The sequence below is a fragment of the Trifolium pratense genome, linkage group LG7 (assembly GCF_020283565.1).
Source record: "Trifolium pratense cultivar HEN17-A07 linkage group LG7, ARS_RC_1.1, whole genome shotgun sequence".
Classification (NCBI taxonomy): Eukaryota; Viridiplantae; Streptophyta; class Magnoliopsida; order Fabales; family Fabaceae; genus Trifolium; species Trifolium pratense.
This window is the reverse complement of record NC_060065.1, coordinates 25,916,297-25,927,680: the sequence shown is the minus strand read 5'-3', so window position 1 is coordinate 25,927,680 and position 11,384 is coordinate 25,916,297. Positions and strand designations below refer to the sequence as shown.

Below are 11,384 nucleotides of genomic sequence, written 5' to 3'. Positions count from 1 at the left end.
TTTTGTAAGCCAAAATTTCATTTTGCACACTTATTAAGGAGTGACTTTTTTTGTCTTAATTTCATGTTATATTTCTACTGAAATTCCTAAAATGATCTTATAATTTGCATTGAATCTCTACAATGTTAAATAAGTAGAACAATTAATGAGGGTACTTTTGAAAAAATAACATTAAATAAAGTTGATTTTAACAACTTTTACTTATATTTAAGACCAAAATTTTTTTATTTACTTTTGCTTATAAATAAAGCCGGAGGAAATATGATGTTAACACGAATAGAAAAATGCATAAACCAAAAAAATAAAATGCAGTTGCCCAATGAACTAAATTTTGGCTTGGTTTGGCTTTAATTTGGAATGATTATTCTTTCTTTTTGCTATTTGGTGGAATTAGTGACTTACATGTACCTATTTTTCATTTTATCTTATATTGATTTTGTGTTGTACTATTTATTAAAGGCCAAGTCTAACATGCACAAGTTAATAAATGAAGGTATACGTGTTCCACATCATGAACTTTACTCTATGATATAACTATACATACTCCATAACAGCAACGATGGTATGTAACTTACACATTAGAAAGTTATTGACACTGCAAATTCCATGATGTAACTTACACATTAGTGAGATTAATGAAGGTATACATGTTCCACATCATGAACTTTACTCTATGATATAACTATACATGCTCCATAACAGCAACGATGGTATGTAACTTACACATTATAAAGCTATTGACACTGCAAATTCTCATTCCTAAAAATGCTCTCTGTGTTAGCATGATATGAATTACATGCGTTAATAAATTAGGAAATATGATAAATAAATTAGGAAGATTATATAGAGTAAGATTTCTCAATCTGCACAAATAGGATCATATGGGATTTTAAGTGAGTGTGAGAATTTTAATTTGATGCGTCAATTAAATTTGAGGATTATTATATATATATATATATATATATATATATATATATATATATATATATATATATATAGGGAGTGTATCCAGTGAGAACTGATAATTATTGTGAGAAATGAGAACTATTAATAATAACCATATGATTTAATCGACGTATCAGATTAAAATCCGCACACTCACTTAAAATCTTATGTGATTTTATTTGTGCAGATTGAAAAATCTTCCTAAATATAATATTTCCTAATTTATTGCGCAGCTCCTCCAAAACTTACCCGAAATAATTTTTTACCTCTCTCTTCAATAAAAAATGAAAAAAAATTGAAGACTCCTAGCCTTGGATGTACGTGATTCAGGTCTGGAGGTCTCAACTGGCTTGGAGTCTAAAATGCATCATCGAGCATTGTTATTAAAATGATTCATTGCTATATATTTGATATGATATGATATTATGATGATGGTGTTACTGTATATCATCTTAATTATATTTTACTACTGTATCATATGATGTGAATACTGAATTCTCACGCCTTCTATATGCATATTAAATTAGTTTAAGCATTAACATACACACATGATAACCTATTGTTTGTTCTTCAGTTTTTTTTTTCTTCACTCTCTTCGATTAGAAAACAAGAGGAGAATGTGCCAACGAAGAACAAATAAATTGAAGAGAAAGGTAAAAAATTATTTCGGGTAAGTTTTGGAGGAGCTGCACAATAAATTAGGAAATATTATATTTAGGAAGATTTTTCAATCTGCACAAATAAAATCACATGAGATTTTAAGTGAGTGTGCGGATTTTAATCTGATACGTCGATTAAATCATATGGTTATTATTAATAGTTCTCATTTCTCACAATAATTATCAGTTCTCACCGGATACACTCCCTATATGGGAAATATATATATATATATATATATATATATATAGGATATTCCTATAACACACCTATTCACTTTTGTGAAGGTGTGTATTAGCATGATACACCCTTTGAATAAGACACCAAAAGCCCTTATTTTTATTTTAAAATCAGTAAAGACAAGTGGACATGATTGTAATTTAAATGTAATTTTAAAATTAAAAAAACACAAATTCCTTTTTCCTCTTCCCTACACCTTTTTTTCCTTTTTCCTTTTTTCCTTTTTCCTTTTTCCTCTTTTGTCTTTCAATGGGCCAATGCTCTAGGACCACACAAGAGAGGGAGACGCCACATGTAACGACCCAATTTTCATATTATTATTTTTATGTGTTAAAATATTTTATTTAACGTGGCATTTTAATTAAGTTAATAACTAGAGTTATTTATCGAGTACTTTAGATATTAAGCGAGCAGAGAGAGAGTTAACGTGTTATTGGGCCAAGCTAATTGGGCTTGAGGCCCAATGGGCCTTATGGACTTGTGAGGAGGGCGCCATATGGCCAAGGGGAAGAGAGGGAACATTTCATTTTTCATTGTTCTTGAGAAAGCTAGAGAGAAGGGAGAGCAAGAGGAGAGCTAGGGCAAGAGCTTGGAGGGGAGATTTGAGGAGCAATCTTCGTGAGTTCGTCGGTCTAAGGTAAGAGAGTAGATTTCATATTCGTGGGTGACTCGAGGAAGGGGAGAATGTCGATTTCTCCTCACCCGAACTTCCTCCACCCCATTTTCGTTTTAGTTGTGAATGGATTTTCTTAATGGAAATCGATTCTAAGGTTCATAACATGTTTAACATGCTCTTACCATGATGTATGAACGAATTTATTGGATAAAAACGAAGTCTATAGATGATTAAACTCAAGAACTTGTGTTCTTGAGAGTTTTGAGTAAAAGTGTTAAATCTCTACTTTTTCGTAGTAAAAATGGTAGATCGGTGAAATGAACCGTCCTTTTGTGTTTAGATATGCTTGTTATGCTTGAATATAAACTTATTTGGGGTTTATAACATGAAAAATGGGATTTTTGGGTGAATTGGTGTGGAAAACGCAGGTTTTGAACTATCCTGACAGGAGGCGCTCGCTAGGCCTTCGCTCAGCGAACGTGTGGCGAACAGCTCGCCACAGCTCGCTGCAGCTTCGCCACGAGCAGGTGACCCTCTGGTGAGGTTCGCTACGCCTTCGCTTAGCGAACAGTACTGTGACAGCAACTTTTTGATAATTGTTTTAAGTGCAATTAGGCACTTGTAACATGGATTTAAGGTATCCTAACATGCAATTAGGTGTTTATAACCATGATTAATTGTATTGTGATGATAGTTGTTGATTATATGTGTGGAATATAATTGTTGTTGATTGTGTTGATGATGTTTGTTAAAATGTCAAAGAAGTATATTAAGGTGTTAATTAACTTAATAAAGAAGTATATCGAATTATGTTATTCGATAAAGAAGGATATTAAGGTATAGTGTTATCTTAATAAAGAAGTAATGTTGGATAGTGTTCCACATTAGTAAATGAAGAGCTTAATGCTATTGATTGTGAGTGAATTCATGAAATATATACATGCATTCATGAATATATGTGATATTGGATATTCCAATAAAGAAGGATATCGGATTATATTTATCCGATAAAGAAGGATATTAGAGATGAGATACTCTAATAAAGAAGATGGTACCACATGCATTAGAGGTGTCTAGAGGACATAGCATGAATGTGAAGCATTAGATTGCATTAGGGATTATGTGTGCATTTTATAATAAATGATGTTTGACACATACTTGGTAAATGTTGATTGTTAATCCGTATGTGAGGAGCAGAGTCCGTCATGACTATAAAATGAACAACGCAGGGTCCGTCATGACCATAATCTGAACAATGTATTTGTGGTGTTAGATTACATTAGGAACTTTATGTATATTCCTATTGGTAATTGAGTTATGTGATATTTGTTGATGTTTTGGTATTGTCCGAGACGACGTGAAACTATATGTTTGGTGTATTTTGTGGATGATTGATTATGTGATAAATGAAGTATATGCATGATATATGAATATGCATGAATGATGGTGATGTATATGTATAATGTATGATTATGCATGTTTTTATGAAGAAGTGTTTAAGTACCATTTACTTACACTTATATTTTGAGTATGTTGTCTAACTCTCTTTTATGTGTTATGTGCTGGACCGTTGGGGGTCCAGATTCACAGGATTTTGTGGTATTCGATGTCGAGTCGTCGGTGAAGCTCCGCTCTGATTGTGACACGGGAAATGGTTTTATATTATATATATAAAGTCTATTGTCTAGGTTGTTTGTATAATCAATAAATACATTATTTGATTCAAAGAATTGTATAAACACTGTTTTTACTAATTAATTACATTAGTATTATTTTGGTAAAGGAGTGTAATACTCGAACCGATATTCAATAAACTAAATGTGATTTTCCGTTGCGTATTTTGAAAAAGATTTTACTAAAGGTAGAAATATATAAATAATGGGTTGGGTGTTACACCACATCCCAATCCAAAACATTAAGGTGTTAGGTTAATGGGTCACCTCTCTTATAAATCCATCATTCTTTCTACACATAGTCGATGTGGGACTTAAACACTCACACTTGAAATCCAACACACCAAAACGTCAGGCTAAACATCATCGTCTATCATATGTTTCTGAAAGTTGTTTCGTTGAAAAATGGTAAAAATAGCTTCCTTTACGGTTCAAAGAAAGAATGCGAAGAAAATCTAATTATGACCGCTAATGAATGATCTTAGGTAACCCGTTTGGGTTAGTGCATTGGTATTGGCTTGAGACCTAGGAGTGTGCTCCTCTTGAGGTCTGAGGTTTGATTCTCTCTGGTGTCAATTTGAGTGGGCTAATAAAGAAGATGGTACCACATGCATTAGAGGTGTCTAGAGGACATAGCATGAATGTGAAGCATTAGATTGCATTAGGGATTATGTGTGCATTTTATAATAAATGATGTTTGACACATACTTGGTAAATGTTGATTGTTAATCCATATGTGAGGAGCAGAGTCCGTCATGACTATAAAATGAACAACGCAGGGTCCGTCATGACCATAATCTGAACAATGTATTTGTGGTGTTAAATTACATTAGGAACTTTATGTATATTCCTATTGGTAATTGAGTTATGTGATATTTGTTGATGTTTTGGTATTGTCCGAGACGACGTGAAACTATATGTTTGGTGTATTTTGTGGATGATTGATTATGTGATAAATGAAGTATATGCATGATATATGAATATGCGTGAATGATGGTGATGTATATGTATAATGTATGATTATGCATGTTTTTATGAAGAAGTGTTTAAGTACCATTTACTTACACTTATATTTTGAGTATGTTGTCTAACTCTCTTTTATGTGTTATGTGCTGGACCGTTGGGGGTCCAGATTCACAGGATTTTGTGGTATTCGATGTCGAGTCGTCGGTGAAGCTCCGCTCTGATTGTGACACGGGAAAGGGTTTTATATTATATATATAAAGTCTATTGTCTAGGTTGTTTGTATAATCAATAAATACATTATTTGATTCAAAGAATTGTATAAACACTGTTTTTACTAATTAATTACATTAGTATTATTTTGGTAAAGGAGTGTAATACTCGAACCGATATTCAATAAACTAAATGTGATTTTCCGTTGCGTATTTTGAAAAAGATTTTACTAAAGGTAGAAATATATAAATAATGGGTTGGGTGTTACACCACATCCCAATCCAAAACATTAAGGTGTTAGGTTAATGGGTCACCTCTCTTATAAATCCATCATTCTTTCTACACATAGTCGATGTGGGACTTAAACACTCACACTTGAAATCCAACACACCAAAACATCAGGCTAAACATCATCGTCTATCATATGTTTCTGAAAGTTGTTTCGTTGAAAAATGGTAAAAATAGCTTCCTTTACGGTTCAAAGAAAGAATGCGAAGAAAATCTAATTATTACCGCTAATGAATGATCTTAGGTAACCCGTTTGGGTTAGTGCATTGGTATTGGCTTGAGACCTGGGAGTGTGCTCCTCTTGAGGTCTGAGGTTTGATTCTCTCTGGTGTCAATTTGAGTGGGCTAATTTAGCTTCTTCAACAAAATGAATGATCTTAGGTGTTGATTATTTAAGAACATGATGAACTCACTTATTATTAAAAAAAATTGTAAAAGAAAATAAAAATTTATCATTAAAATGTCAAAGAGCACCGGTAGAAAAATGACATATTACATAAGCATTTTACATCTGCGGAACATATGTCAGATGTGAAAAGCTATATGGAGTAGTCTTTTCATCTGGTTTCAATATCCACAGATGTGAAAAATATATAGACAAAACTTTTTACATCTGGTTTCAATGTACCAGAAACATAACTGAACGCAGTGGCAATCCTGTAATTATGGCAAAAATTATCTAAAAAATATATATATCTGGCCATATATAGCTACAGATGTAAAAAGTCAGGTTGAATAAAAAAATAATATTTGGAACCAATAACTGAATAGTAGATAGACCAAGTAAAACAAAGGAATCTTATCTTCTCTGACCCAAACACGAAACACATCTTACGCGATAACACCACACAACAAACACTATCTTCTCTGCCGAAATCGATCGAACCCAGCAACCCCAAATCGACTCTCAGTCGTCTTCTCCAAGCACCGCCATCTCTCTCTCTCTCTCTCTCTCTCTCTCTCTCTCTCACTCTCACTCTCAGCCGTCCTCTCTCTCACTCGTAATCTCCAACCCTAGCTCCAAATTGAACCTTCTCTCACTCATAAGGGAAACGCAACATCGCAAACTGTCAACTCATCCTTCAACCGTGACATCCCGAATCAATCTATTCAACTCTCAAATACATCTCCGTTCTTGACCGGTCAGTTCCATTTCAACTCCAATTTTTCAATTTCCTTTTTCAATTTTTCAATTTTTCAATTTAGGTTCTTTTTCTATGCTTGTATTATTTTTTGTTATTGTTATTTTTACATTTTTGTCTGGTATCTAGTTATGGCTATAGGGCAACGTCCTATTGGAATAAATTACGATTCTTTCGTGCCTATTTAAAGGAAATTGCATACATTCTTTTTTCTTCATAATTTAATGAAATATATGTATCAATGTTGCCCTATTGGAATCAGATTTCGGCCGAAACTTCGAAAAATCTCCCACATGAAAAAGTGCTCTAATTAGCACAAATTTTAACAACGCAAACAAGATACAGTGACCTGAAAATATTGCAAATTCCTTTTCCTATGATTTATGGCTATTTCATAAATTATTTTTTGGTGGAAATCTGTTGTTGTTTATAATTTGTGTGGTATAGTTTTTATTTCATTTGAAGTTTCAGTGATTTTTTTGTCTGCTATATAGTGGTAAAGTTAACACAATATAAGATTAGGATATATTCTCATCGGGTACGAAACCAATACTTTAATTGGTGTTACAATGTTTTAACTTAATTTCACAACATAGGTATGGATCGTAGTTGGATGAAAGCTAATGTTAACACTAATGTTTTCATTTGATTATCTTTGCTTCATTAGATGGATTGTGAAGGGCAAAAGCTTGCAGAGCAGTTGATGCAGATAATGCTTCTTTCATTTGCTGTGATTGCAATTGGAGCTGGATATATCACGGCTTCTTTCCAAACAATGATCCTCACATACGCTGGCGGTGTGGTTCTCACCACATTAGTCACTCTTCCCAACTGGCCCTTCTTCAACCACCATCCTCTTAAGTGGTTGGACCCGAGCGAGGCAGAAAAGCATCCAAAGCCACAACCATCTGTGAATGTAACTGCAAAGAAGAAGTTTACAAGCATCTAAAAAGTAGGTTTATTTTTCTTGTTGCTTATGTTGGTACTAGTATCTCTTCAAATTCTGATGTTGATGCTTTGACACAAGTTTACGAATCTATATTACAATGCACTTTACTTCTTAGAATACAACTATATCTCTGTTTTCTTTTGGACATTGCTCGTCTCGATAGCCATTTTCCTTGATGCCTGTTTTTTTTCTCTCACTTTCTCTTGTTTTAACCTCTTTAAGATATTGATAATATAATGGGGCATACCATCATTTTTCTGCCGATTCTTGTTGGTATTTACTTATGATTCTTGTTGGTGTTCAAAGTCAGTCCCTAGCATAACTAATATCCACATGATTTCACGAGCTACTCAAGATATAGCCCTCAAACCCCTCTTTAGTTCTGCTTTACTGAATTGAGTTGGCATATACATAGGATTGTCATCGTTTAAGGTTTTCAATGAACTGGTTTTACATCTTAAGCTAGAGGATTCTTGTTATTTCTGTTACATATACAAACTGAGAAACTTCTCTTGTTCTAGTTTTAATTTTTAACGCCTTCTTCATATTTTGACTCACTTCTAATGTATGTTTGGTCGGAACCCCAAATGAACAGTGTAGACATATGTAGTGTTCATTGCAAATTACAAAGTGAGTCAGTGATATTAGAGTCACTTTAATTATATTGTGCTGTAGTAGGTGCATTGAATTTGACCATGAGCTATGATGAAAATGGTTTGGTTTTCTGTATATTGTGTTTAGATTTGAGGGTAAGTTCTGCAAGTTTTCTTTTTTAGTTCTGCAAGTTAAATAGTCATGTAAAAGGAAAGAAAGACGGTTAAATTGAAATTTGAAGGATGCCAATGCTACATAGACTATGTATGAGTCAAGATGAGAAGGATATAATGCCTCTAATACATGTCTTCAACCATTTTCATGTCATCTTATAGAGTTTCTAATTATGACTGTCATTACATTTCAAACATTTGGTTTTTATTTGAATGATTATTTTTTGTGTATTGTGTTTATCCATTTCAGTTTGATCTTCTTCATGATTTGATTGATTCTTCGTGTTTTTTATGATATTTGGTGTACCTGAAGAAAAGGGAAGTTCGGCTGGAACCTTAAATCATACATGTCGTATTAGTCGTGAAGGTAGGCTCACTTTGAAGCATATATTTGAAAATTTCTTCAGTCATGAACTTGTCTTATCTCAATTATCTTAGTGGATAGATCAAATGTAAGATAACTTGGCAGATGCAATGATGTTTTCACTGAGACCTGAGTGTCCGCTCTACGTTGGTAAGTTCTTGTCATCTACTTTGTAAAATTCCTTCTCACTCTGGTTTTGATCACATCTAAAATTCAGGATTCAGCTAGATCTTTTCGATTCATGACCCAATTGATGATTGAAAATGGTCCAGCAAGACAGAGGAAAATATATAGAGTCCTTGTATGTAGAATGTCCAATTTCATTTATAGTGTTGTTTGGAACAATAATTTCACCAACTTAGTTCTGACTAATTTCACTAATTTGTTTCTTTGCACCTTAGATTCGTGTTTGAAATATGTGTTGGCCATCCTTTTGAATCTTATACTATGATGATTGAAGTTGTGAGTTGTTGGTTGATTAAAAGTTGGTATTCTATTGTTGGGTAAATAAAACCATAGATTGATGTTGTTCTTAAGAATTCAAATAATGGAGTTTATGGGATTTTGATGTTGATTAGAAAGGAAACAATTTTAAAACGTGTTAAACATCTAAAACAATCATGGGGTTTTTCCGAGTCAAAAGAATATCAAAGCCGAAGTCCTTGAATGCCCATCAATGGAGTTTTTTGGTTAAATTTTCGTAAGAACCTTTGCTATTTTAAACGCTAGATTTGATAGCCTTTTTCTTAAAAATAATATCGGGTATCTTTATAACTTTGAATTACGATCAAAATGGTATAAAGAACGTCGAATTCCGTTGAGAAACGAGGGAGATATGTTCGGGTCGGATTACCGGGTCGCACGACCCGTTTGCAGGAAAAACGGGTGACAGGGGTGATGAACAGTGCCGCGCGTCATGGCCACTCGCGAGTCTGGCGCGTGCGAGGTCTGGGAGATTGTTTTTTTGAAAATTGTTTTTACGTAAAAATAGTAAATAATTTTCTTGAAATTTTGGTACCTCTTTGGTAATTTTTGGACACTCGTAGCTATTTTTAATTAATTATTTGGAGTAAAAAGGTGATTAAAAATATTATAATTTCGTGAAAATTTCTCAAACTTTTATGTAGGGTATTTTGAATATTTTGGAACCCTCTGGTTCATTTCACTCTCCCTGGTTTTATATGCTATTAAGATTTGAATTTATTTCTTAATTTTTATTAATTAAATTGACTTAAAATTCGTACGTTTCGTCGGTAAACTAAATCAAGATGATTTGGATTATGAGTACTGTTAAAAAGGAGTAATAGGTTGTTGTTTTGGAGAGGAGTGAATGATTAATTGAGTTATGGAGTTTTAGTTGGTGTTGTAAACGAAGTTGCTAATAATTGTTGTGTATCGGTGTTGTTTTAAGTCGTTGCTCGTTGATAGTAATTATGTTGTTTGAATTGTGGTTTTGTTGAATAATGATGTTGAGCTACGTGGTTATAACGATGCTGAATTATCTATTTTAATGATGTTGAAGTTGTGCCGAAATTATGATGTTGTAATTGTTATTGTTGTAGTTGCTTATTGACGTTGTTTAGTGATGTTATTATAATGATGATGAAGTTGTCTATCGAAGTTGTTAAATAATGTTGCCTATTGACGTTGCTTATTATAACATGACATGCATTCATTCATATGCCTAATGACGTTGCCTATTGAAGTTGTATAAATGATGTTGAAAATGACGTTGCTTAATGAAGTTGAAAATGATGTTGCTTATAATGATGTTGATCCTCTATGATGTAAAACTAGAAATGACGTTGTTATTGGTACCACATGCATGTAGCGAGTCTAGGCGCATTGCATGCATTTTAATTATATTTGTTTATTTAAATGTTGTTGTTTATTTCTCTTTATTTAATTGTTGATTGATGATTGTGGTTGACTGATGAATGTGCGTGGCCATCCGCTTAGGTGGTCTTGTTGTTGTTTATGATGTTGCTAGTTATTACGTTTTAATTCAGTTACTTTCTTGATGTATTGTCGCTCACCTTTACATTCCCCTTTCTGGCTTGGCCCTACGGTGTGCAACCGTAGATTTTCAGGTAGGTGATGAGTCATAGCTGATGCGTTCGGATAGCTGTTGCTTTGCTATTTAATTGGAGTCGCTCTGTTAGGATGTTGTTGGGGAAAACTTTTATTTAATTATGCTACTAATTCTTTATTAACAATTGGACTATGTCGTTTTGATTCAAACATTTCAATTTGGACTTTGAAACCTATATTATTGGTTTAATTTTTATTCTCCGCCGCATAATTTCTAATCATTTGAGGACATAGTTACATTGAGTAAGTGTGACATCCTTATTAAATAAATGAAATTAACTTTTTCACAAATAAAATAAAGGGGTAAATTAAGGGTGCTACATTGTGCATCATTGGTGCTTCATCCAATATAACGAGCTTTGCTTTTTGTATTAATAGCACCAAAGGGCTTTTAGGAACTATGGTACATGTTGAAAACTCGTCAACATTTAGAGGAATACAAAACCTTGAATGTGCTGTTCTACCGCCAGGTATAA

The 11,384-nt window shown here is 33.3% G+C and overlaps 1 protein-coding gene across 4 annotated transcripts; it reads left to right on the top strand.

Moving 5' to 3' along the window:
* The first annotated feature begins 6,429 nt into the window (after window positions 1-6,429).
* On the top strand, window positions 6,430-11,084 carry LOC123895320 (probable signal peptidase complex subunit 1). Of its 4 annotated transcripts, none has more exons than XR_006804235.1 (4): window positions 6,430-6,737; window positions 7,405-7,689; window positions 8,767-8,967; window positions 10,900-11,084. XR_006804235.1 is itself a non-coding variant. In XM_045945570.1 (3 exons), the coding sequence occupies exon 2, from the start codon at window positions 7,405-7,407 to the stop codon at window positions 7,684-7,686; it is 282 nt and encodes a 93-aa protein (XP_045801526.1). In that variant the 5' UTR covers window positions 6,430-6,737; the 3' UTR covers window positions 7,687-7,689; window positions 8,767-9,251. The 4 variants fall into 4 exon arrangements, 2 of the variants coding, with proteins under 2 accessions (XP_045801526.1, XP_045801527.1); XR_006804236.1 differs by lacking the exon at window positions 10,900-11,084 and adding an exon at window positions 9,035-9,249; XM_045945570.1 differs by lacking the exon at window positions 10,900-11,084 and having other exon boundaries at window positions 8,767-9,251.
* The last annotated feature ends 300 nt before the right edge of the window (window positions 11,085-11,384 follow it).